The sequence below is a fragment of the Neoarius graeffei genome, chromosome 22 (assembly GCF_027579695.1).
Source record: "Neoarius graeffei isolate fNeoGra1 chromosome 22, fNeoGra1.pri, whole genome shotgun sequence".
Classification (NCBI taxonomy): Eukaryota; Metazoa; Chordata; class Actinopteri; order Siluriformes; family Ariidae; genus Neoarius; species Neoarius graeffei.
In genome coordinates, this window is record NC_083590.1 from 58,600,572 (window position 1) to 58,628,210 (window position 27,639).

Here is a 27,639-nt window from a genome sequence, read left to right on the forward strand (position 1 = left end):
TCATACTAACTGTCCAGGTTGTTGTGTTATGCCGAGATAATCATTATAAATAACCGTGACACCGCCTCTTCTGCCAGTTAGGTGAGGGTGGTGTATATAGTAACTGTAACCAGGAGGACTAGTTTCATTTAATGCATGGTTTAATCCATGTTTCTCTTAAACACAGTACATTAAACTTCTGATCAGTAATAAGTTCATTAACAATTAGTGCTTTAAATGCAAGAGATCTAATATTTGGTAGTCCTACCTTTAGATCAAAGGTGCTGGCAGTGGCTGTACAGTCAGTATGATGCAATTTTATATTATCTAGATTACTAGAACAACCTCTGAGTATTACTACTAGTTTTTCGTTTAGCTTGGGAAACAGTCTCTATATAGTGGACCCTGAGTGATGACTCTGTGCAGCTAGCAGTCAGTCAGTTTAGCCTGTTCGTCTACTCCCTGGCCTTGGCTCTGGATTGTCACAGATTAACTAGGCCTCTTCTGAGAATATGCGCTACGCTGTGAGAAATGAGAGCAGCATCTTCCCGAGTGGGATGAATACCGTCCCGCCCTAACAGATTTGTTGTTTGATCTTTAGCTGTGTGAGGACATGAAAACCGAGATATCCACAGATGGAGGGACGTCAGAAGTCCGTGTGAAGAAAGAGGAGACGCTGGAGCTGAAAATCTACAACCATGGAGACTACCTTGATAATCCACCTGAAGGTCTCTCTGTTAAAGTGGAAGATCCTGACAATAAAGACTACCTCTGTAAGACATCAGGCCACTCTGGTGCTCAGTAACACTCACTGTTTATTCTACCCTCCACACTATCTGGTGCACTGAAAGTGCAGTACAGTACATTTGGGATGTAGCTTCAGTCTCTGATAATTTAATCAACAAATTGAACTTGATATTTTTATTGATAAAGTATGAACCTTGTTTATAGCGTGTAAAATATGGTAGCAAGGAGTGAGAGAAACTAAAGATTTTATGTATTTATTTAGAATAGAATGCCTTTTTTTGTCACTGCACAAATGTACAACGAAATTTAGTTCGTCATAGGAGAGCAAAGCCACTGCGTACATGCGTGCCGCCACTCTTGGGCACTTCAGCCCAAGGCCATCCCATGTTAACCTAACTGCATGTCTTTGAACCGTTAGGGAAGCCGGAGCACCTGGAGGAAACCCACGTAGACACGGGAGAACATACAAACTCCACACAGAAAGGTCCCCTGTCAGCCGCTGGGCTTGATCCCAGAACCTTCTTGCTGTGAGGCGACAGTGCTAACCACTACAAAACCGTGCTGCCCATTTATTTCCTTAAAATATATTAGTTGTTATAAACCAATGATGTTAACCTGAACCAAATAAGTATGGAATATCACACGATGGGTCATGCTGTTAGATAAAAATCTATGCCGGGTGATTTATTTTCATATAACAGCACAGCCCAAAGCATATTATTCACCTCATACTGCACTGATTTGCCTACGATTATCATTTTTAATTTATTAATGAATGACACATTGCATATTTTATTTGTTTCTGTTTACATTTAATGGTACAGAATGTCTGCCATTCTCTCCAGCCACTCATGTGTTTTCTTCTGAGACAAAAAAAAATGCAAGTGGTTGTGTGACTGAGAAACCAGAAAGCACAAACTCCTCTGTCCTGAAGACTTTCCCATCATGGGGAAATTTAATGACTGATAGCTGGATCTCCTCCCATAAACGTTAAATAAACATGTTCTTATGTCTTCACCACATTAGAAGATTATAGTTGTTTGTTTTTTTTCTTCCACCCATTTTTCTCTCCAATGTGGTCACCTGCTAGTATCCACCTACTTGCCAAGTCTCTCTAACCATGTGAGTGAAGGCTAATACGTGATTCCTCCAAGACATGTAAAGCCATCAAATGCCTTGTAACAAGTCCATGATATGGATTGAGTACAGAAGCACGGCAGGCGGGAGATGATATTTACACACACGTTTATTTTGGCTTTTCAGCTTCACACTCGCTCGATTTTAGGACACGCGTGCATACGGTTGTGTTCTGGTCCAGGGAGCTCTCTTCTCTTTGCTCTCCTCCTCCTTTTCTATCCTCCACTGTCACTGCAACACACACACAACATTAATCGACAATAGGTGTAATGACTTTGCCACTCACCTTCGTTGGTCCCGCCCTCCATTCACAAACTGACACTTGGCCATGCCCTCACTGCCACATACCCCCGCCCAACTCACTGGAGCCGTCTGGACTGCAGCGTACTCCTCCCCCCCATGGGACAGGAATTCCGGCACCACCATCTGCACCCCCGGTTGTGGACCACCTCAAATTTAAATGGCTGGAGGGCGAGATACCAACAGGTGATCTGCGCATTGGATCCTTCATGTGTTGGAGCCACTGGAGGGGTATGTGATCCGAACAGAGGGTGAGAGAGTGCCTCAGCAGGTAGTATCGGAGAGTGAGTACTGCACACTTGATGGCCAAGCACTACTTTTCGATGGTGCTGGACTTAATTTCATGCATTGAGATTTTGCAGCTGATGTACAGCACGGGATGTTCCTCGCTCTCCACCTTCTGGGACAAAACGGCCCCAGCCCTGTCTGATGCATCCATCTGCAAAATAAAGGGGAGAGAGAAGTTAGGGGAGTGTAGAAATGCCCCCCCCCCCCAAACACACACACTGTGCAGCTTTTACCTTTAGTGAAAACCTGTTGACTGCTCTGTCCACTGGACTGGATCTGGTGCTCCGTTTTTAGTGAGATCAGTCAGCGGGCTGGTGACATCCGAATAATTAGGTATGAACCGACGATAGTAGCCAGCCATCCCCGGAAATGTCTTGCCCCCTTTTTGGTCTTTGGGTTTCAGGCAGGCTGCAGTCTTGTCAATTTGGGGACGCATCTGCCCATGACCCAAGTGGAAACCCAGATACTGTACTTCCACCCACCCAGTTGCACACTTTTTCGGGTTAGCTGTGAGATCTGCACGCCTCAGTGACCCTAGGACGGCCCTAAGGTGTTTTGAGGTGCCGCATCCAATCGTTGCTATAAATATTGATGTCACTGAGGGAAGCTGAGGCAGAGGGAGCGTGGGGGCAGAGGGTCTTGTCCATGAGTTGCTGGAATGTAGCGAGTGCCCCAAATAACCCAAAAGGAAACGTGACAAATTGGTGTAATCCTGACAGTGTAGAAAAGGCCGTTTTCTCTCAGGATAGAGGAGTCAACTGGGTCTGCCAATATCCCTTTGTTAAATCAATTGTCGGATAAAAGCAAGCAACACCTAATCAACTGAGCAACTCACTGCGAGGCATTTGGTATGTGTCAAATTTAGACACCGCGTTGACTTTTCTGTAGTCCACACAGAACCAGACCGACCCATCAGTCTTGGGACCCAGGATCACTGGGCTGCTCCAGTCACTGTGCGACTTCTTGATTATGCTCATTTCGAGCATGGCCTTGAATTCTTCCCGAACCACCTGTTGTTGTTGGTGGTTTTTTTCTTTTGTTTTCAGGCAAGTGGTAAGGGTAGCTACACACCACCACCCCTGGAGGCGTTTCAGTTTGGTATTTTATGAGGTGGGTGCAGCCGGGAAGGGAGTGAGAACACATCAGAAAATTCCTTTTGCAACTTGGCAACCTCTGTGAGTTGGGCCGGTGAGAGGTAGTCTCCACGAGGGACCGGAGTGTTTTGAGTCATTAGTTTTGTTTTTACCTCTGGCCCCAGCTCCGCCTTCTCCGGAACTACCAACGCCAGTGCAACAAGGACCTCCTTGTTCTAACATTTTAACAGGATGAGGTGGTATATTTGCAGTGCCCGCCCCATCCGCTTGCCTCACCTCACAGTCAATGTGCCTGACTCGCCGTGTGACCTCAAAGGACACTTGCCACTTGGCAATTTGGAGCGCGACATGGGTAATAACACAAGTACCTTGTCTCCCAGTATGAAATCTCTAAGGCGCGTGCCCCTGTCATACAGCCGGACATGATGTTCTTGTGCCTGCTGTAAATTTCCTTGGGTTAAGTGTGTGAGGATGTGGAGTTTTGTGCACTGGTCAAGAACATATTGAATTTCGTTTTTACTAGGTGAAGGTCCCTCCTCCCAATTTCCTTGCAGCACATCCAAAATGCCACGAGGCTTACGCCCATATAATAATTCAAATGGTGAAAATCCCGTGGAGGCTCGCGGGATCTCTCATACTGCAAATAACAGTGGCTCGAGCCATTTATCCCAATTATGTGCATCTTCACTTACAAATTTCCAAATTAAGTTTTTGAGTGTCTGGTTGAATCGTTCCACTAAGCCATCTGTTTGTGGGTGATGGATGCTGGTACGGATAGATTTAATTCCCAATAACCCATACAGTTCGTGCAGTGTGCGTGACATAAATGTAGTGCCTCGGTCAGTCAGGATTTCTTTTGGAATCCAGACTTGGGAGATAACATGGAGGAGTGCCTCTGCAATACTGCATGCTGAAATATTGCAGAGAGGCACCATTGACGCATGATGCAGAGTCTTGTCTTGTGACTGCTCTAACGAGAAATCCTCGTGGGAATCCCCGACAGAGGAAGGAGGGGCAAGCTGCTCCTCACTCCTCTTATCGCCCTGACGTGGTGCTAAAGTAGATGGCTCTGTGATTGCTTCCCCAGTCAATGCCACACCAGGATCTCCCCGTGATGTACTATTCCAGGACCCACCCTTTACTATGTGTTCCATTAAGCCTTTGAATCCCTACCAATCAGTTCCCAAAATCAGCGAGTGGGTGAGACGAGGATTAACCGCCACCTTTCTTCTATGCTTTTCTCCCCTAAATAGAATGTGGACGGACACTAATGAGTAGTTGTGAATATCCCTGTGCACACAGAATCTTCACCACTTGCCCAGTGTCTCACCTTGCATCAGCCTTTGTTTGATTGAGGTCTGATTACTGCCGGAATCCACCAATGTGAGATATGTACTGTATCCCCTTGAACACTTGGCGGTATACGATGCGCTCCAGCCCGATGGTCTCTGGCATGTCGGGCATTTGGACCACAGCTCCCACCTCCATTGTGGAACACTGACTCTGGAGATGTCTGGGCTCCCTGCAGTGCCAGCACACTAGTTTAGGCTTCCCCTCTGCACTGGCATTATAGGCATCACTCACCTTGGGGGGACTAACATAGAAGGGGAAGATGGGCCTCCACCTCCTCGTTGGGGGAAGGGAAAGGGAGAGGACAGAGAAAAGGGGAAGAGGTGGCGCGTCCGCCTGCCGTCAGAACTGCCTCCAGATGGTCCTTCGCCAGCTCGATGGCTTGGTCCAGTGATGCCGGGTGATGACACTGGACCCACTCCGCCATTCCTTTCAGAAGTTGCACAATGAACTGTTCCAGTGTCACCAGGTCGATGATCCGCTCTGCGTCATGGTCGTCTGCCCTCTGCCATCACCGGCAGGCATCCCAGAGCTGTTGGCCAAATGCATATAGCCGGCCGACCTCCTCCCATGTCAGTGTCCGGAAGCACTGGCAATGTTCCGGGGAGCGGCCAACATACTGCATGTCGGCTTATATGAGTAGGCTGTCGGCGGCGAGCTGTGCCTCTCCAATCAGTAGCAGAAGTAGGCACGCCGTGCGCTACTTGACCAGCCACCCTCACGCTTTGGCCGCTTGCTCAAAGAGTGCTATAAAGGCTTCCAGATTGTCGTGAGGGTGATGTAGGGAGGGTCTGCTGTGGTGGTGGTCGAGGACCCTGCCGATGCGAGCAAGTGCCAGAACGCCTGGCGATCTTCCTGCCGGGCCAGCATCAAGACTTTGAAGCATTGTTCTTGCTTTTTCCGTAGAGCGATCACTGCTTGATGCTTGTTCTGCCGGGCAGTAGCGAGGGCATGGATGAGATCTTTGAATGGCGAGGACTCCATGTGGTGGTTCCCATCCGTACTCCTGGGTTTCAGCACCATTGTAACAAGTCCCTGATGTGGGTGGAGTACAGAAGCACGGCAGGTGGGAGATATACACACACATTTATTTTTTGGCTTTTTTGCTTCATACTCGCTTGATTTTAGGACACACACAAAACATTATTTGACTTACAAAACATTATTTTGGTATATTGACTTTGCCACTCACCTTCCCCAGCCCCGCCCTCCATTCACAAACTGACACTTGGCCACACCCCTGCTGCCATACTCCTCTTTTCCAAATGCAGCCCATGCTGCGTCACAGGATAGCAAAACACACCTGGAGGAAAGTGCTATGTGCTCTCTTCCCCACATGCATGAGCTCGCAGAAGACCCCAACCAGCTGTGATTTAATAGGGGCCAAAGAGCATGCCCTTCAGCATGACCCTGGAATGGGATGTTCAATAAGCACATATGGGTGTGAGAGACAGGAGTCCAAATATTTGTGTATGGATTTAGGGGCGTCCGTGGCGCAACTCCAGGGTCTTGGATTCAATTCTAAGCTCGGGTTGCTGTCTGTGTGAAGTTTTGCAAGTTCTCACCCACGCTGACAGGAGTTCCTCTGGGTCCACTGGTTTCTTCTTCAGTAAATTGGTTATGCTTAAATTGCCACTAAGTGATTTTTTCTTTTAATTAAATCTGAATCCGAGATGTATGGCATTGGGGAAAAATGCCTAGATCGAGAAATGCCAGAATTGTCAGCAAGCTCAAATAGAGAGGTGTGTTGGACTATTTACTTACTTACTGTGTGGACAGTTAATTTTGTTTGTACCTGCATGTGATTTCATAACAAATTTGGGATATTCTGTTTCCCAGAAGATAAGCAAACAAGTAGCCGAATTTAAAATGAGCATGAGCCTGACCAGGCAAGTCCTAAGAATACTGCAAATACATCATACAGTGCCACAGTCATGTTCATGAACAATGTTTTATTTTGCCCTTCAAGCTTCATACCTGACCTCTTGTTTACTCCCACAAGGAAGTAAAAAAATTCGTACTTGTGTACCTTGTTATCCTGTGTGATCTCAGTCCTGATGGACACCTCTCATCTCAACTGTTCAGTAAACCTTACTGGCAAGTTTTCTTTGAATAATCTTTATACAGTACTCACATACTGTATATGGTCTTAGAGATACACGCACATTTGGGCCTCATTTCTTCCTGTTGTTTTTTCTCTACTCCCAGACTGCGAAGTTTGCAAATCCTTCTTCCTCAACAAATGTGAGATTCATGGACCGCCCCTCTTCATCCCAGATACTCTTGTTCCCATGGGAGTCCCTGACCGAGCCAGACAAACTCTTCCTCCTGGGCTAGAAATCCAGAAGTCAAGTATCCCTGATGCAGGCCTGGGAGTGTTTAATAAGGGGGGTACTGTTCCAGTAGGTGCACACTTCGGACCCTACCAGGGAGAGTTGGTAAATGGGGAGGAAGCCGGGAACAGTGGAGACTCCTTGGTTGTGAGTTTGTCATCAATTTTTTATAAAGATTGTATATTTTTAAGTAAGAAAATATGATGACTAGATGAAGGTATCTCCAGTTAATATCAGTTTCTTTTTGTCAGTGATATGTGGAGTAGTGGTGTAAATCACAAATTTGATCACAATGCGATCCTACATCAGTTCTTTTAGCCAGTGTGGTGTAAATTCACCTGTTAATAATAGAAATACTAGTAACACCTGAATAATGGTCAAGTAAATATTTCTTTATTGTATAATTTATCTCTCTGGGGTTGAGAGCTTCGTCGACAAAGCTCAACAGGTTTAGAATGACTAGGTCATGTATTTAGATAAATATTTTACAATTTTTTATCATACAAGCATGACAAACATATTGACAAACTTTATACGTATAAAGGAGAAAAGTGGCAAACTTGCATCAAAAAAACCCTCGAGGCTCACCTTCAAGCAATCCACATGGACAGCTGGCGTTGCGAACAGATCGTCCTCCCACCCGCCATGCCACCAGTACCTTCCCCTGGACATCAGCTAGACATCAGCCCTCCCAAGTGGAGTGAGGTAGTAACAACTGTACGTCGGTCAAGAGCTTCATCATCCCCTGGGCCCAACGGAGTACCATACAGGCTTTACAAGAATGCTCCAAGATGTTTTATGGTTCCTGTAGAGACTGATGACGGTGGTTGTGGCAGAAACGAGCAATACCCACAGCCTGGAGGAGGGCAGTGGGTGTCCTAATTCCAAAGCGAAAGGATTCTGCTATCATCAACCAGTTTTGCCACATCAGTCTTCTGAACATTTGAAGGGAAGGTTTTCTTCCGCATTTTGGCTCACAGGAATCTGTGGTTGGTAGAAGAGAGCAACTGGACTTGCTTGAAGATTCTTGAAAATGTTTTGCCTCTCATCCGAAAGGCTTCCTCAGTTCTGTCTGACTAATAGGGAGTATCAAGTATTTATCCTCTCATGGATCATCATAGAATCCGACCATCACTGAACAGAGGTGGGTGTCTAAGACATCTTTTATCAGCCACCTACAATGCAGCCATCAGCATTCTGATTCGGATTCTATGATGATCCATGAGAGGATAAATATTTGATACTCCCTATTAGTCAGACAGAACTGAGGAAGCCTTTCGGATGAGAGGCGAAACGTTTTCAAGAATCTTCAAGCAAGTACAGTTGCTCTCTTCTACCAACCACAGATTACTATCCCCAGTAGCAAAAATTGTGCAGGCCGAAAGCGGCCCGAGTAATCAGAAATCACTCGGCCGATCTCTGGTTTGAGTCTAGGCCTGATTGCCCCCCGAGCACTCGACTTTAACTCGGCCCGATTGCGGAACCCCGAGCGAGAGGACTAGGTCCGGTTGCTCTGCGAGCGCTCGGCTGTCACGCAGCCCGATTGCGGAACCCCGAGTGAGAGGACAGAAAACTCCCGCCGTCAATCTTTGTTTAGGTTTATTCCACCATTTTTCTTTTCCATTCCTACCAAGTTAATACTAGAATTCCTAAGCAGTCGTTCTTTATAAAATGTTAACTGAACATAGGCTAAATCATAAGCAGACAGTTTCCACAGAGTGACTATTCACCAGAGCAACTATTTGTACTAGATTCGATTTCCTCAATCCAGTTGATTGAGAACTGCAGACAAAATAAACCAGCCCTGACAGATAATTTCAAATGTGTGTTCCACTTGGCCCACAACTTCATCCCAGATTTAGATTTTGGCCCATTGTGAATTTGAGTTTGATGCCCCTGACTTAATACTTATTCTAGAAATGGCACCCTTGGTACCAGTACTCTTTTTTTTTTTTAACCCCATTAGTGGAAGTGAACTTGTGCATTAATATGGTTTCCTTTTACACTTAGACATTTATCAATTCATGTCTAACACAATACTATTAAGATAGAAACAATGAGAAGACAGAAAATGAATTTGGATTTACAGTTTAATGAATTTACGATGTGTGCATGTTTGCGTGATCTTGCTGTCCGGCTTCTGCCACCATCTCTGTCCGCGGCAGGTTGAAGCCATCTAATGATAAGGATCTCTATTTCCTTATCTGTTGCGGCTTGGGTGAGAGTATTTGAGCGGATTGCATCTGGAAAACACAAGAGGAGGATAGTATGATACTCAGTGTAACACAGTATGATACCCAGTGTAACACTTGTCACTGCAACCATCTGGATCAGTTGGATGTTCATTAAGTGGTGTATGTTGTATTTAAGACATGAGACATGCCAGCAGTTTATTAACAATAATAAAATTGAAATAGGTTAGCATATTGATATTTATATTATTTATACAGTGACTCACCCACGATCACATTTTTTAAAAGCAGGCCTTTAAAGGCTACTTTTTGATTCGCCCCACTCCAGTTTGTATGTTTTGCCAGGGAGGTGTCAATTGTTCTTTTCAGGATACGCCAGATTGTATCTTTAAGTGACATGCCCTCCACCGTTCCCAGGAGAACAGTCTGAAACAAGACATGCATCTCAGTTATTTAATGAATATTACATTACATTAAGCAGACGCTTTTATCCAAAGCAACTTACAAAAGACATATATAATCAGCAACATACAATATGTGGGGGAAAATAGAGTACACAGGCATAACAAGGTTAGTGCAGATGAGCAGGGTTTTGTTTGTTAAAGTTTTGTTAAAGAGAAAAAGAGTCTTCACAAGCTTCTTGAAGGTTGAGAGAAATGACCTTAGTCTTTTAGTAGCTGATATCTTGTTCCATCATTGGGGGAATAAATCATGGGTGAGAGTCAGGACTAACTTTTAGGATTGAATTGATTAATCAACCATTTAACTCACCAAGTTCTTCTTCTTCTCCTCCTCTGTCTGTAAGATTTGCTCAAGGTGTTTAAGGTCTTCTGGTGTCTTGAGAGGGAGTCTAAACTCTCTTGGGTCAGGAGCTGCCCCACTGACCCCGGTGTTACTGAGCTGTTGTAGCTGCATGAGGATTAGCAGCTGGGTCTCCCGGATGGTGTTCACTTGTATAAGAATCTTCCTTTCAAATGCTGTTAAAACATGAGAAAAAAAGGTCTAAAGGATTATTAGCAAAACATGGTACGTAGTTATGTCAAGGTAAAAAGAGAGAGATCACTGTATTATTCCTACCTGAAGGTTGGGCATCAGGTGACTGTACTGCAACTTGCATGGTGTTCTAGAAGAAAAAAAAAAAAGTGACTATTTTAACCTCATCACACATATCAGGGTGATTTGTTTTCCCACATGAACTATAGAATATTCAATTTTTCTTACTTGAAAGCCAGTTTGGCCGGATGACTGACGACTGACTGGTTGGCTGGACACTGGGCTGTAAGTGGGTACAGGCCGTAAACCGCTCGGCAGGTCTGTGGGCCCTGTGATGTCCACAGTAGATTAGTAGCAGTAGATTAGTAGCAAAAAATAGTACATATGTCAAGGTAAAAAGAGAGAGATCACTGTAGTATTCCTACCTGTAGGTTGGGCATCAGGTGACCTCGTTTGTACTGCAACTTGCATGGTGTTCTAGAAGAAAAGAATAATGGAAATGTTTTAAACTCATCACGTGTAATATCAAAGCGATTTTTTTTTCCTGCATGAACTATAGAATATTCAATTTTTCTTACTTGATAGTCGTTAGTCATCCAGCCAAACTGGCTGACTGATTGGCTGGACACTGGACTATAAGTTGGTACAGGCCGCAAACCACTCGGCAGGTCTGTGGGCCCTGTGTTGTCCGGAGCACACAGGCCTGCTGTGGAGCTGCCTTCGGTGGCAGGGGGATCATCAATTGTGGTCTCTGGAATCAAAGTCAGCTACATTGTCAGTTTCCTCACATTCACTAGACATACAAAGGAATCTAAACTAATTTCTCACTGTCCCATGCGTAGATATGACAGGACGAACATTTAAGTGCAAGACAGGACAACATTTATATGAACGGGAAACACAAATATGTTCTAACCCATCTTAAACGAGCAGACACTTGGGAATAACAAATAGCACCACACATAATCCCTACACCAGCCAAAAAGAAATAAATATGGTCTGTGAACTAAAAACCAGCTGCCTGACTGACTCCTCATCAGCTGGCTGACTCCTTTCACCTAGAGCTGTCACAATGGTGGAAGTGGCAGTTATGCTCACTTTACACTTTACCCGGATGCTTCATAAAAGATTCATGGAAACCACTAAACAACTGTAACAGGCCTACCATAAAAAGATGGGATGGAGGGGGCTGGTACCAGCTCCGTGTATTTTTTTTTGGTTGGGCCACGAGCGGCAGTCCTGCCCTGCTCTTCCTCCGCCGCCTCTTCGCTGCTCATCCACCTACAGCCTCTAATGTTGATTACATTGGGATATGTTAGTTTGTCATTGCAGTATAATAGAATAGATAATATTGAATACATTTTTAAACACATGTTGCACTGCTGTTACAAAATGGCTCTGTATGCTACTGGTCGAAGCTACAATCAGACAATATTTTCCTCCAACTTATCTACCAGCGGGGCCAATGACAGAACTAGTGCGTCTTTCTTTAAACCTGCCTCAATCAAGCCATTGGAAATGCTTGATTTTCATTGGAAGCCAATTCAGAGGGGAATTTGAAGTGGAAGGCATGGCCAACTTGGCCAGACAGACTGGATCACAAAATTTGGTGCAGCGTCAAGGGGTGTTCAGACCAAAAGCGACCAAAGTCATTGTCTATGGAGAGTCAGCAAATTTGGCGACGCAGTTTCTGCGAAAACCAATTGGAATGTGCACATTTACCAATGTCCAAGGTAAAGCCGCTCAGTGATAAGCCAAATCAAACATTGAAATGTCATATAATGTGTAAATAAAGCGAATGCAGGACCAAGTTTCTTCAGCGACTTGTTCGCTTTTGAACTGTAGTCACACAAAGTATGGGCGGGCTCAGGCTAGCACTGCAAGGCCCTATAGCTTGCGACCTAGTCGTTTTCCTAAGTATATTGTAACCAGAAACACAGCCATTCAAATGCTTAAAAATTGAAATTATGGAACTTGTACCTATTCCTTCTTTTCAAGTAGCCTGGTCTATTGTCTTCGTCCTCTGTGTTGAGGTCGGAGGTCACTTTTGCATCAAGCAGCTTTGTGTGTGCAGTGTCATACACAGCTGTCAACACAAATGTAAATTAGGTTTCAGTGGAAGGTCTTCTTATTGTGTTACTTGTGCAGTATGATTTCAATTCAAATTTGGGTGTAGAATTGTGGAATCTGAAAATGAAGCATAACTATACCGTGTGAATACATTATGCGGACTTTAAACAGGGCCCAGTCCGCACCTGGACGCATGCCCTGTTTTGCTGCCTTTTGCACCTTTGACAGGGCTACAAAAGGGGGCCAGAAACTTTGGTCCCCATTCAACCAATTACTGTGGACTACCTCCACCTCCTTTGTATCTACAAACTCCACAACATGGAACATCCTATAAAGAAGAAATGTAAAATTACAACTATAGAACAACATGAAAAATGTTTGTGTTAATCAATGGGAGTAATGAACCAGAACAATATCACTGAATGAGACACTTAAAAGGATCTCTGGCTAGTAAGACATGTTGGCGTAGTAAGGTTGACCTTGGTGTCAGCTACATAAATATGAATAAAAAAAACACTAAAAATGTTTTTGGTTTTCTACATAGTTTACAAAATCCTTTGTGGGCTACCACTGTTGTCAAAAGTGACAACTGGTTGCATCTAATCCAGGCCCAATCAAAGTGCAGCAGTCGAGTGGTTCCTGCCCATAGACACCATCAATAACAACCATATGTCACTTTTTACCCTGAAAGCATTGAGATGCAAATCCAATGGCTGCTTGCAAGCTCTGCAAATGGAAGTAATTTCTAAACGGTTTAATAAAACAGAAAGCAATCCTGTTACACTAAGCTACCACTGATACTACAATACTGATGTCAATCTTTTAAGACCAACATGTCTTACTACGCAGGGATCCTTTGCAACACGCCACTGTTTGTCCATACTGAAATATGTTCTTACCTGACCTTACCTCTTACCTTACCTGATTTGTGCCCGTCTCGTCTTTGTGTGCATCCTAAATTCCTCTGATGCGCGACACTACTTTGCAAGCATTTAGTTTTCTCCAGTACCTTCATTAGGACCCAAATGAGGGTGAAGGGTGAAGCAACCATGCTCTTCCATTTTCTCTAATTTAACACTGTTATGCGAGTATTTACATGACCCAAGTATAGTTACCCCCCAAAAAAACATGGCTATTTTCTTCGTGGCTCTCTTTCTGGTATGGCGTAATTTCAGGAGTGAGCATAGAGCTGCATTGCCGTAAAAGTGCTCCAAGGTGTTATTCTGCCATATAGTTCTCCTTTTTCTCCACTTACAAAATCACCACGTTTTATTTTGTGTAACCATACTTGGGTCATCCAACAACTCTCATAATCGTCTTTAATTTGGAAAACGGTGAAAGAGCATGGTGAAGAGCACTTCAAAACCCTGTTTGGACCCTAATGAATGTACCAGGGAAAGCCAAATCCTAGCAAAGTAGTGCCATGCACCAAGGGGATTGAGTGCACACACAAAGACGAGACAGGCACGCTTCAACGTATCTAAGATCAGATAAGAACATATTTTAGCATGGACAAACGGTACGGTGGTGTGTTCCTTTAAAGATGGACTCTAATGTAAATGCAACAGAGGCTTTCCCACAAGTTTGTCTTTGAAGTGGAGGAGGACATATTTACGAAGACCATCATCAACTTTTACGCACTTCAAGCTCTCCGACAACTGTGAGAGAAGAAACACACCCAGGCTAGATGAACTGAGGGGATATGTGTAGAATGTCTCAACAGCATGAAACTGATAATATACCAAGCACATGTTACCTTCAAGCAAGAGGATATTCTGAAGCAAACCAATGTCATCACCTATTTTAATACAGTTATCTCCCTCTGTGATTTTAACACAAAACTGATTCAAGTGCAACTCTTTAAACTCCTGTATTGCTCCTTTAACACCCTGTAGTAAGGGGCCACCAATATACTCCTTCCTCAACACAGTTCCAGCTTTCATATGGCCATCATGGACCCTTCTGTTATTGGTACGTTCAGACAAGTGACGGACAATCTGAGCAACTGGGAAATTTGGCCCCCTCACCATACGCTTTATCTCACAAAGAAAATTTTCAAAAGGGAATCCAGAATCCAGTTCACCAAAACGCTTATGGAGAAACAATCGAGGACCGTGACGTCGCCCAGTATGGCGCAGCCGGGGCCCCACCCTGGAGCCAGGCCCGGGGTTGGGGCTCATATGCGAGCGCTTGGTGGCTGGGCCTTTGCCCATGGGGCCCGGCCGGGCTCAGCCCGAAGAGGTGACGTGGGCCCGACCTCCTGTGGGTTCACCACCCACAGAGGTAGCTGTAGGGGACTGGTGCAGTGTGGATTGGACGGCAGTTGAAGGCAGGGGCCTCGACGACCTGATCCCCGGACACAGTGGCTAGCTGTTGGGACATGGAATGTCATTTCGCTGGGGGGGGAAAGAGCCTGAGCTTGTGTGGGAGGTTGAGAGGTACTGGCTAGAGATAGTCGGGCTCACCTCCACGCACAGCTTGGGCTCTGGAACCCAGCTCCTCGAGAGGGGCTGGACTCTCCACTTCTCTGCAGTTGCCCATGGGGAGCGGCGGCGGGCTGGTGTGGGCTTGCTTATAGCTCCCCAGCTCAGCCGCCATGTGTTGGAGTTTACCCCAGTGAACGAGAGGGTCACTTCTCTGCGCCTTCGGATTGGGGAGAGGACTCTTGCTGTTGTTTGTGCCTATGGGCCGAATAGCAGTATAGAGTATCCGGGCTTCTTGGAGTCCCTGGGAGAGGTACTGAGGGGTGCTCAGACTGGGGACTCCATTGTGCTACTGGGGGACTTCAATGCTCACGTGGGCGACGACAGTGACACCTGGAGGGGTGTGGTTGGGAGGAACGGCCTCCCCAATCTGAACCAGAGTGGTGTTTTGTTATTGGACTTCTGTGCTAGTCACGGTTTGTCCATAACAAACACCATGTTTGAGCATAGGGGTGTCCATAAGTGCACGTGGCACCAGGACACCTTAGGTCGGAGGTCGATGATAGACTTTGTTGTTGTTTCATCTGATCTCCGGCCCTATGTCTTGGACACTCGGGTGAAGAGAGGGGCTGAGCTGTCAACTGATCACCACCTGGTGGTGAGTTGGATCCACTGGCGGAGGAGGAAGCTGGACAGACCTGGCAGGCCCAAACGAATGGTGAGGGTCTGCTGGGAACGTCTGGCCGAGCACTCTGCCGGGGAGGTCTTTAACTCCCACCTCCGGGAGAGCTTTTCCCAGCTTCTGAGGGAGGCGGGGGACATTGAGTCTGAGTGGACCATGTTCTCTACCTCCATTGTGGACGCAGCTGTTCGGAGCTGTGGCCGCAAGGTCTCTGGTGCCTGTCGTGGTGGCAATCCCGAAACCCGGTGGTGGACACCAGAAGTAAGGGATGCCGTCAAGCTGAAGAAGGAGTCCTATCGGGCCATGTTGACCTCCGGGACTCCTGAGGCAGCTGATGGGTTTTGGTAGGCCAGGCGTGCCGCAGCTCGGGCAGTTGCAGAGGCAAAAACTCGGAACTGGGAGGAGTTCGGGGAGGCCATGGAAAAGGACTATTGGTTGGCCTCGAAGAAATTCTGGCAAACAGTCCAGCACCTCAGGAGGGGGAAGCAGTACTCTGCCAACACTGTTTACAGTGCGGGTGGGGAGCTGTTGACCTCGACTGGGGACATTGTTGGGCGGTGGAAGGAATACTTTGAGGATCTCCTCAATCCCACCATCATGTCTTCCATTGAGGAGACTGAGGCTGATGACTCAGAGGTGGACTCGCCCATTACCCAAGCCGAAGTCACTGAGGTGGTTTGCAAGCTCCTCGGTGGCAAGGCACCGGGGGTGGATGAAATCCGCCCTGAGTATTTCAAGTCTCTGGATGTTGTGGGGCTGTCTTGGTTGACACGCCTCTGCAACATTGCGTGGCGGTTGGGGACAGTGCCTCTGGAGTGGCAGACTGGGGTGGTGGTCCCTCTTTTTAAGAAAGGGGACCGGAGAGTGTGCTCCAGTTATAGGGGAATCACACTTCTCAGCCTCCCAGGGAAGGTTTACTCCAGGGTACTGGAGAGGAGAATTCGACCAATAGTCGAACCTCGGATCCAGGAGGAACAATGCGGTTTTCGTCCTGGTCGCAGAACACTGGACCAGCTCTATACCCTTCATAGGGTGCTCGAGGGTTCATGGGAGTTTGCCCAACCAGTCCACATGTGCTTTGTGGATCTGGAGAAGGCATTCGATCGTGTCCCCCATGGTATTTTGTGGGGGGTGCTTTGGGAGTATGGGGTTCGGGGCTCTTTGCTAAGGGCTGTCCAATCCCTGTACGAAAGGAGCAGGAGTCTGGTTTGCATTGCCGGCAGTAAGTCAGACCTGTTCCCAGTGCATGTTGGACTCTGGCAGGGCTGCCCTTTGTCACCGGTTCTGTTCATAATTTTTATGGACAGAATTTCTAGGCGCAGCCAGGGGCCGGAAGGAATCCTGTTTGGGAACCACAGGATTTTATCTCTGCTTTTTGCAGATGATGATGTCCTGTTGGCTTCTTCAAACCAGGACCTTCAGCATGCACTGGGGCGGTTTGCAGTCGAGTGTGAATCGGCTGGGATGAGAATCAGCACCTCCAAGTCTGAGGCCATGGTTCTCGACCGGAAAAGGGTGGCTTGCCCTCTCCAGGTTGGTGGAGAAGTCCTGCCTCAAGTGGAGGAGTTTAAGTATCTCGGGATCTTGTTCACGAGTGAGGGAAGGATGGAGCGTGAGATCGACAGGCAGATCGGTGCAGCCTCCGCGGTGATGTGGTCGCTTTACCGGTCCGTCGTGGTGAAGGAGCTGAGCCAAAAGGCAAAGCTCTCAATTTACCGGTCGATCTACGTTCCGACTCTCACCCATGGTCATGAGCTTTGGGTAATGACTGAAAGAACAAGATCGCGGATACAAGCGGCCGAAATGAGTTTCCTTTGCAGGGTGGCTGGGCGCTCCCTTAGAGAGAGGGTGAGAAGCACAGTCACTCGGGAGGAGCTCGGAGTAGAGCCGCTGCTCCTCCACATCGAGAGGAATCAGCTGAGGTGGCTCGGGCATCTTTTTCGGATGCCTCCTGGACGCCTCCCTGGGGAGGTGTTCCAGGCATGTCCTCCTGGGAGGAGGCCCTGGGGAAGACCCAGGACACGCTGGAGGGACTATGTCTCTCGGCTGGCCTGGGAACGCCTCGGTGTTCTTCCCGAGGAGCTGGCCAAGGTGTCTGGGGAAAGGGAAGTTTGGGCTTCCATGCTTGGACTACTGCCTCCGCGACCCGGCCCCGGATAAAGCGGAAGAAGACGAGACGCGGGGAATCCAGATATCACATCAACACATCTATGTCTCTTAACAGCATCACTTAAATGAACAAGGCCATGCAAATTGTAAACTAGAAAGCCTTCACCGTAAAGTCTGCCAAAATGTTCAACAAATGACACAAGTAATGTCTTTGCACAGTCACATATCCCTACATCCACCTCAGGATTAGCCAGCATGAAAATAGCAACTGCCAGCAGCATGAAGTTGTGGTAGACTGGAGCAGCCAGAACATCTATAAGAACAACAGGACCTGTATACAACAAGAACTGTCTTAGCTTCGTAGCCTTCCATCTTCCTCTTTCCTCAAAAGCTCTAGGCTTCCTAGCGAACTCACATGGAATGTTGCTCCTTAACTCTTGTAGGTTCCGCGATAGCGCTTTAACCATCTGACCTGACATGCGAGTTTGTAAAGGCCCACTACACCACAAGTCGAACAACCTACGGACAACCCCAAGACACACTAAATTCATATAATCATAAGGAAAGTCCAGTACCATATCAATATCAAGTCCAGTCAGAGGAGACTGTGTGATGTGATGATCCTCATCCAACATTTGCCTGAAGCTAACATCCGTTCTTAAGGTGCAGTCAGCCTGCGGATAAGTCATGCGATTTCCTATATATACACCCGTCTGTACATATTTATCGCATGCTGAATAACCTGAATGACTCTTAATGCCTTTAACAAAAGCCCGGGCTGGAGCATCGCACACGACAGAACAGACTTGCAAAAAAAAATGCTTTCCTTTAAACAAAAACCCAGACTGAAGACTAATCAACTAACTCACCAGGTCCCTCAAATACTCAGTAAGTGATTTGGGTTTGCAATCCCCTCCAAAAATGCCAATCATGAAGGGACAATTACCCACTTCCTTCAATAAACCTAGAATGGGCCAGAGCTGCTGATTATTACTCTTAAACAATGGGAGTCCATCAAAGTTTAACTGTAACTGGAGGCAATGCTTGCTAGGGAGTTTCATCCAAACATTTTCAAGACGGCCTGATATTGCATTAAAAACACCAAAGTAGGCGGCACGGTGGTGTAGTGGTTAGCGCTGTCGCCTCACAGCAAGAAGGTCCGGGTTCTAGCCCCGTGGCCGGCGAGGGCCTTTCTGTGTGGAGTTTGCATGTTCTCCCCGTGTCCGCGTGGGTTTCCTCCGGGTGCTCCGGTTTCCCCCACAGCCCAAAGACATGCAGGTTAGGTTAACTGGTGACTCTAAATTGACCGTAGGTGTGAATGCGAGTGTGAATGGTTGTCTGTGTCTATGTGTCAGCCCTGTGATGACCTGGCGACTTGTCCAGGGTGTACCCCGCCTTTCGCCCGTAGTTAGCTGGGATAGGCTCCAGCTTGCCTGCGACCCTGTAGAAGGATAAAGCGGCTAGAGATAATGAGATGAGATGAGAACACCAAAGTAAAAGAAGACACCTCCTGCCACAGGTAGGATATTGTAGTTGGTGACAGTTTTGAGAAGAGTCCTGCCATCTTTTGGTAAATTGGGATGGTGAAAATGTAGGATAGATAACAATGCCATAAGAGCAACCATGGTGATATTAAATTCCAAAGCCCAATTAACCAATCCTCACCAAGGTCAGGCCTATGGTCAGAGGGTCCCTCTCTATCGTCACAGTCACTTTCAGAGTCCCAGTCACGCATCATGTCACCACTGTCAGAGTTTACAACTACGTCTACGTCATGTACAGTGTCATCAATCCGGTCAGCATTGTCAATATCTTGCAGTAAATTAAACACTGATTTCACTGCCTTGCGTCTAAGATTATATTTTAACGAATGTATGTGATTATCCATACTTACCTTAGAGCAGGGTTAATAGAAATTAGCTGAGAGAGAGAGAGAGAGAGATTACCTGAGTGAGAAAGAATGAGAAGAAAAAAAACATTAGAATGGCAGGGGAATCATGGAAGAAAATAAATACACACATTGATTTTATCCATATACTAAGACAATGACCCTTAAATAATATTTTGTTATTGATACAGTAGATATATAATTTCTCAATACAGTCTTCTGGTATCATGTAGTTTTTGTCTTCTATGCATAAACTATGTGGCAATTTATAACACGTTTGTTAATAGCTCATTGCTTTACACGCAGGGTGTAATTATACCAACTTAGCATAGGTCTATTAAAATAACTCAATTCAGGCTCTCATTTTCGATGAACCTCAGATCTATCTGGCGGTCCATCATGCCAGGGACGTTAAATTGCTAAGAATCCGTGAGGTAAGCCATGCTAGTCAATGCTACCTTGACCTACCGGTAATGCTTGCTAAGTCCTTCGTGCCATTAATGTACAACTGAACCAACTAACATTTTCCATTTTATTTTCTTCCTTAGGTCAAATACCGTGCTCGTAAATAAGATACTACTACATTGCATTCAAGCTCCAAAGAAACTAATGAGCTAAGCCCCACATAGTCCGCCTTGAGCTAATAGTCATTGAGCTAAAACGGTTAGTTCATGCCATAGTTGAAGCCTATTTCATATACATCTTCCCCAACTTGCACTGCTTAACTCGACATGATAAAGAATTTTCAGTTGCTGTTCTAATTAATAATGGTTAGCTGCTGTTTAAATTACATTTTATTCTGTCTGTTCATTTCATCTGGAGCAAGGAATCCAACGAACAAGAACATATTTCAACAGTTAAATAATAATCGACATATATCAGCAACAACTCGAAATATTAATGTATAATGTTGTTGGAACTCTATTGTTTCCACTTTTTACAGAAATTTTAAACAACAATTACCTCACCGTACCAAACTGGCTTCACCGCGCGGGATCAGTAGCAGGAAAAGAACATTTAGAGTAGAGTCTTCTTTTGTGTCCCCTGACGTCACAGTCACTGTGAACCAGTCATACACACTGCCTAGTGGCCAGTGTTAGTAATTACCAGTCATACACACCGCCTAGTGGCCAGTGTTAGTAATTACCAGTCATACACACCGCCTAGTGGCCAGTGTTAGTAATTACCAGTCATAGACACCGCCTAGTGGCCAGTGTTAGTAATTACCAGTCATACACACCGCCTAGTCGTCAGTGTTAGTAATTACCAGTCATACACACCGCGTGCATAGACAAGACTGTGAACGGCGTGCATAGACAAGAAGTATTTCATAAACATATGAGATTAAAATGGTTTTCTTTGTTTACTATCTAGTGAAATGCAAACTGAATATATAATCGTATGTCTGCTATTTTAATTTATCTTACGAAATATAATCAGTCAATGCAGTCAGTGATTAAACTGTGTGCAAATGATGCTTGCTGCAGTACCGTTGGCATTTTCAATCGGCTTCATACTGGTAGCCGAGCGCTCAGATTTTAACCTGGGTGCTATGATTCAGCCGATGCCGCCAAATCAGTCAGCATGAGCTGCAGTTTTACGGAAGCGGCACGCTCCCGGTTACCATGGCTCAGCCGATGCTCAGTCAGACGGAGCCAATTAAAGACCTGGCCCAATTGTGGTTGCCACTATTCAGCTGATGCCACCACTCAGCCAATGGCGCCGGAGGTTTTACGGAAGCGGCCCGATTCTCATTGCTACTTGGGATGTACCTGGATGACTGAGATTCTTCACAGATATGTTTCTACGCACTTTGGGATGAGATCCCTTCGACTGGTGCGGGAGTATGAGAGGACTTCCAGAAAACTGGCAGACATCTTAGCCAGAGAGGATCGTTCATTTTTGTCAACCTGGAATGACCATCACTGAACAGAGGTGGGTGTCTAAGACATCTTTTATCAGCCACCTACAATGCAGCCATCAGCATTCTGATTCGGATTCTATGATGATCCATGAGAGGATAAATACTTGATACTCCCTATTAGTCAGACAGAACTGAGGAAGCCTTTCGGATGAGAGGCGAAACGTTTTCAAGAATCTTCAAGCAAGTCCGGTTGCTCTCTTCTACCAACCACAGATTACTATGTACCTGGATGACTGAGATTCTTCACAGATATATTTGGCTCACAGGCTTTAATTCTTGAATCAAAATAATCCTAAAACAGTAAATACTATACTAGGAGAGCTAAAAGAAATATTATATATACAAAAATACAAAATAAATACAATATAAACACTCATTTCAATGAATTCAGCCATCCACAAGCCCGAAGGGCGAGGACAAAGGGGCCATGGATAGCAAGGGACCCGTGCATCCATGATCCCCCCCCGGGACCCACCCCCAACGGTCCACGGGCGACTAACCCAACCGAAACGAGTGCATTCAATAAATAGTAAACATATAAATACATGGATAAAAATACAAAAAAAAATTATATATGAAAATAAATAATAAATTTGTGAATGAAATACATGCATGCAAAACCAACCTAGGAATAAAAATGAAATTTAGAACTATAAAAGATCTAAAAATAAATTTATAATAGTGGTAGAGACTAATCCAGTCTGAGAGTTGAAAACTGGTATAATAGCTAGATTAGAAATAACCAAACTTTTTATAAGTATATTGATCCATAAGACAATTGATGTTATCAAATAGAAACATAATAATTAAGACCAAATATCATATTTTCGTCATTTAAAAACTATCCTAATAAGGTACATGCATGTAGGACAAACCATCAACATGTCTGTTTAGAAGGCGGGGATCCCAGGCTTCTCTGGGTGTTTTGGAGCATGCAAACATGATCTGGCATCAAATCCAAGCTGCCAAAAAAGATGGAAGAGACCTCCATGTTGTGTTCCTGGACCTCGTCACTGCCTTTGGCTTAGTCCCTCACAATCTCCTTTTGTCTGCTTTCAGTTACTTCAGTGTCCCAGAGCCCATCACAGCCCTAGTCAAATCCTATTTCCAGGACATACAGCTTTGCCTTACAACTGATGAATTCACTACAGCATAACAGTGTCTGGAAATTGGCTTCATGGCAGGATGCACCATCTCCTTGCTAGCTTTCACCATGGCCATGGAGGTCATCATCCAGGCCTCTTGGTGGGTGGTAGGAAGAGAGAAGCTCAAGCCTGGCCTCTGACTCCCTCCTATCAGGGCATACATGGATGATATGACCATACTTACAACAAGCAAACCCTGCACGAGGCGACTACTGAAGAAGCTCCAAGAGAACATTGAGTGGGCTAGAATGAAAATAAATCCAAGCAAGTCCAGGAGCATATCAGTCATCAGAGGGAAGCTGTTCGAGCAACACTTTTACATTGGTGAGGAGCCCATACCAACGGTGGCAAAGAAACCTGTTAAGAGTCTTGGACGCTGGTACGACGCAACCCTCAAAGATATAGACCAAGCAGACCAGATTAGGTAGGATACCATCAGTGGCCTGGAGAGCATTGACAGGTCCTTCCTACTGGGCAGGTTGAAGCTCTGGTGCTTTCAGTTCTGTCTCCTCCCCTGGCTGTTGTGGCCCTTGACCATCTATGAGATACCACTCTCCAAGGTTGAAAAACTGGAGAGGCTGGTTAGTTCATTTGCAAAAAAAATGGCTTGGTCTCCCTAGCACAGGCCTGTATGGGAAAGGTATTCTTGAACTTCCAATGTCCACTCTAACAGAGGAATACAAGTGCTCCAAAGTTAGGCTGGAAATGATGGACAGAATCCCACGATCCTTATGTTGCCTGAACAGCTCCCATTCTGGAAACTGGAAGAAAGTGGACCCCTTCACTAGCCATGCAGCAGGCAAAGTCATCCCTTAAGCATCAGGACATCATTGCTCATGTGCAGCAAGGGAGGGGAGGCCTTGAGCTTGGAGAAAGCAATGTATCCTGGCACAAAGCAACACCATCACAGCACCGAGGTCTTGTAGTTGAGGATGTATGCTACCAAGAACAGGCAATGAGGTGTGCAAAGGCCGCTTCTCAAGCAAAGCAGGGGCAGTGGATGCAGTGGGAGAGGTTGAGAAAAGAAAATTCTCTTGGAGGGATCTGTGGAACATGGAAGCACATCAAAGCAGCTTCGTCATACAAGCCACCTATGATGTCCTGCCATCTCCAATCAACCTCAACCAGTGGTACGGAGAAGACCCTTCATGCCTCCTCTGTCAGTCTCCGGCCAACCTGAAGCACATCCTGGTGTGATGCAAAACAAGCCTGAAACAAGGCTGTTACACCTGGTGACACGACCAGGTGCTGAAGCGCCTTGCATCAATGCTGGAGACCAGGCGGACATCCATCAATGCCCTACATTCTCCTTCATCAGCCTATCGCTCATCTGCGATTAAAATTTGTCAGTGCAGGAGCGAAACATGACGAAGCCCATACATCCAAGCCATACATCGGCCAGTCGTATGTGGCCAATGTGTGGCTTTTTAACTTTGACTCAATCCAGCTGAAAATCAACTGGAGTAAGTGTAAATATTTCTTCCATTTCTGATGAGCAGATCGGTTGATATGCATGTGCTGTAGTGCATACACAGGAAAAATGATGGAGTTATTTTTCCAGAGTCAAAAGGATTTTCCTCAGTAATAGTTAATTTTGCTTTATTTTGAGTTTAGAAAGTAAAATTTGGAGCTAGAGTGGGAGCAAAATTATAGAGTAATTGTATAACACAGTGTAGCTTTCCCTAGGTGTGGGTGGAGCACAGAGGACGGCAGGACAGAAATCAGGTTCAACAAATGGTTTTATTGTTCCACTTTTCAGGGGACACAATAGGTTTGACGCAGACACACGCACACACACATCAGGTGTCTGGTTCGGGAGCGATCTCCTCTGCTCTCGCTCTCCCTCCCTAAATAGGGCGCGGTCCCTGGGAAGACACACAAACACAGGTTAATTGCTCTCAGGTGAAGTGAATCTGCCACTTACCTTCCCTGACTCCGCCCTCCTGTCACAGACTGGTGCTTGACCACGCCCCCGCTGCCACATACCCCCACCGCCCGACTCAGGCCGGGCAGCCGTCCGGCCCGCAGCCGACTCCCCCCCCCCCCCTTGACGGGAGAGGAAGTCCGCCACGACCATCTGCGCCCCCGGCCTGTGGACCACCTTGAAATTAAAGGGTTGGAGCGCCAGATACCAACGGGTGATCCGCGCGTTGGCATCTTTCATGCGGTGGAGCCACTGGAGGGGCGCGTGGTCCGAACAGAGGGTGAAAGAGCGCCCCAGCAGGTAGTACCGGAGGGCGAGGACCGCCCATTTGATCGCCAGGCACTCCTTCTCAATCGTGCTGTAGCGCCCCTCACGCACTGACAGCTTCCGGCTGATGTATAGGACCGGGCGATCCTCCCCCTCCACCTGCTGGGACAAAACGGCCCCCAGCCCTCTGTCCGACGCATCCGTCTGTAACATAAAAGGGAGAGAGAAGTCAGGGGAGTGTAAAAGTGGCCCCCCACACAGTGCAGCCTTTACCTCAGAGAAAGCCCGCTGGCACTGCTCCGTCCACTGGACCGGATCTGGCGCCACCTTTTTAGTGAGGTCAGTCAGCGGGCTGGTGACGTCCGAATAATTAGGTATAAACCTACGATAGTAGCCAGCCAGCCCCAGGAACTGTCTCACCCCCTTTTTGGTCTTGGGCCTCGGGCAGGCCGCAATCGCTGCTGTCTTATTAATTTGGGGACGCACCTGCCCGTTGCCCAAGTGGAAGCCCAGATACCGTACTTCCACCCGCCCAATCGCACACTTCTTTGGGTTGGCCGTGAGTCCCGCCCGTCTCAGCGACCTAAGGACGGCCCTTAGGTGTTGCAGGTGCCGCTGCCAGTCGTTACTATAAACGATAATGTCGTCCAGGTAGGCGGCCGCATAGGTGGCGTGGGGCCGGAGGACCCGGTCCATCAGCCGCTGAAACGTAGCGGGTGCCCCAAACAGCCCAAACGGAAGTGTGACGAACTGGTGTAAGCCGAACGGTGTGGAAAAGGCCGTTTTCTCCCGGGATAATGGAGTCAAGGGGATCTGCCAATATCCCTTCGTTAAATCCAGTGTCGAGTAAAAGCGAGCCGTGCCTAGTCGATCGAGCAGCTCATCAATACGAGGCATTGGGTACGCATCGAATTTAGACACCGCGTTGACTTTTCTATAGTCCACACAGAACCGGACCGAGCCGTCGGCCTTGGGAACCAAGACCACAGGGCTGCTCCAGTCGCTGTGGGACTCCTCGACGATGCCCATTTCGAGCATGGCCTGAAGTTCTTCCCGAACCACCTTTTTTTTGTGTTCGGGTAGTCTATAAGGGCGGCTACGCACTACCACCCCCGGGGGTGTCTCTATGTGGTGTTCTATGAGGTTAGTGCGACCGGGCAGGGGCGAGAACACATCCGAAAACTCGGCCTGCAACTGGGCGACCTCCGTGAGTTGGGTCGGGGAGAGGTGGTCTCCACAGGGGACCGGAGAGGTACGTGATGCCAAATTCCCTTTTTGAACCTCCGGCCCCAGCTCCGCCTTCTCCGGAACTACTGACACCAACGCCACGGGGACCTCCTCGTTCCAGAGTTTGAGCAGATTGAGGTGGTAAATCTGTAGCGCCCCACCCCTGTCTGTTCGCCTCACCTCATAGTCGACGTCCCCGACTCGCCGTGTGACCTCAAAGGGTCCTTGCCACTTGGCGATTAATTTGGAGCTCGACGTGGGCAAGAGTACGAGGACTTTATCTCCCGGTGTGAACTCTCTAAGGCACGTACCCTTGTTGTACAGGCGGGCTTGCCGTTCCTGGGCCCGCCGCAAATTCTCCTGAGTTAGGTGGGTGAGCGTGTGGAGTTTTGCGCGCAGGTCCATAACGTGCTGAATTTCATTCTTACTTTGTGAAGGTCCCTCCTCCCAATTTTCCCGCAGCACGTCCAGGATGCCGCGCGGCTTACGCCCATATAATAATTCGAACGGGGAGAACCCCGTGGAGGCTTGAGGGACCTCTCGCACTGAGAACAGCAAGGGTTCGAGCCACTTATCCCAATTACGTGCGTCCTCACTTACGAATTTTTTAATGATATTTTTGAGGGTGCGGTTGAACCGTTCTACTAAACCGTCCGTTTGTGGGTGATATACACTGGTGCGGATCGGCTTAATCCCCAATAACCCATACAGTTCGCGTAGTGTTCGTGACATAAACGTAGTGCCTTGATCAGTCAGAATCTCTTTCGGGATTCCAACTCGGGAGATGACGCGGAAGAGTGCCTCTGCAATACTGCGTGCTGAGATATTGCGCAGAGGCACTGCTTCCGGGTATCGCGTTGCATAGTCCACTAGAACTAATATAAAGCGGTACCCTCGTGCTGACCGATCTAATGGCCCGACGAGATCCATCCCAATTCTTTCAAACGGGGTCTCGATTAACGGTAGAGGGCGCAATGGCGCTTTTGGAATGGCCGCTGGATTTACTAACTGGCATTCGCGGCATGCCATACACCACCTACGGACATCGCCGCGAATCCCCGGCCAATAGAATCGGGCCATTATTCGGGCTAGTGTTTTATCCTGCCCTAAGTGTCCAGCCATGGGATTAAAGTGAGCCGCCTGGAATACCAATTCCCGGCGGCTCTTTGGAATCAAAAGCTGCGTGACTCGCTCTTTAGTTTGAGTGTCCTGCGTCACTCGGTATAACCTATCCTTCATAATCGCGAAGTAGGGGAAGGACGGGGTGGCGTTCGGCGGGAGCGTTTGACCATCGATTACTCTCACTTGGTCAAACGCATGCCGCAGAGTCTCGTCTCGCGACTGCTCTAATGGGAAATCCGTGAGGGATTCCCCAATAGAGAGAGGAGGAGCCGGTGGCTCCTCACCCTGACGCGGAGATGACGTAGACGGCTCCGCGACAGCTGCTCCCGCCAAAACGACACCGGGACCTCCCCCTGTCAACTGGCAGGACCCACTCTCTACTAGGCGCGTCATTAAACCCCGAAATCCCGGCCAATCCGTCCCCAAAATTAACGAGTGGGTAAGG

The 27,639-nt window shown here is 47.0% G+C and overlaps 1 protein-coding gene and 1 long non-coding RNA gene across 2 annotated transcripts in view; one reads left to right on the top strand and one right to left on the bottom strand.

Moving 5' to 3' along the window:
- The window catches only part of LOC132870988 (zinc finger protein 271-like), a 96,955-nt gene that overhangs the window by 36,750 nt on the left and 32,566 nt on the right, over positions 1–27,639 (top strand). Inside the window, exons 2-3 of the mRNA XM_060905070.1 lie at positions 581–752; positions 7,104–7,375. Of these exons, the coding sequence (XP_060761053.1) occupies positions 593–752; positions 7,104–7,375 (432 nt within the window). The 5' untranslated portion in view covers positions 581–592. The remainder of the gene's footprint in view (positions 1–580; positions 753–7,103; positions 7,376–27,639) is intronic.
- LOC132871027 (uncharacterized) lies at positions 10,453–10,938 on the bottom strand. The gene is made up of 3 exons (XR_009651243.1): positions 10,839–10,938; positions 10,642–10,742; positions 10,453–10,543 (listed from the first exon to the last, which is right to left on the bottom strand). It is a non-coding gene; the product is annotated as an uncharacterized LOC132871027 (long non-coding RNA).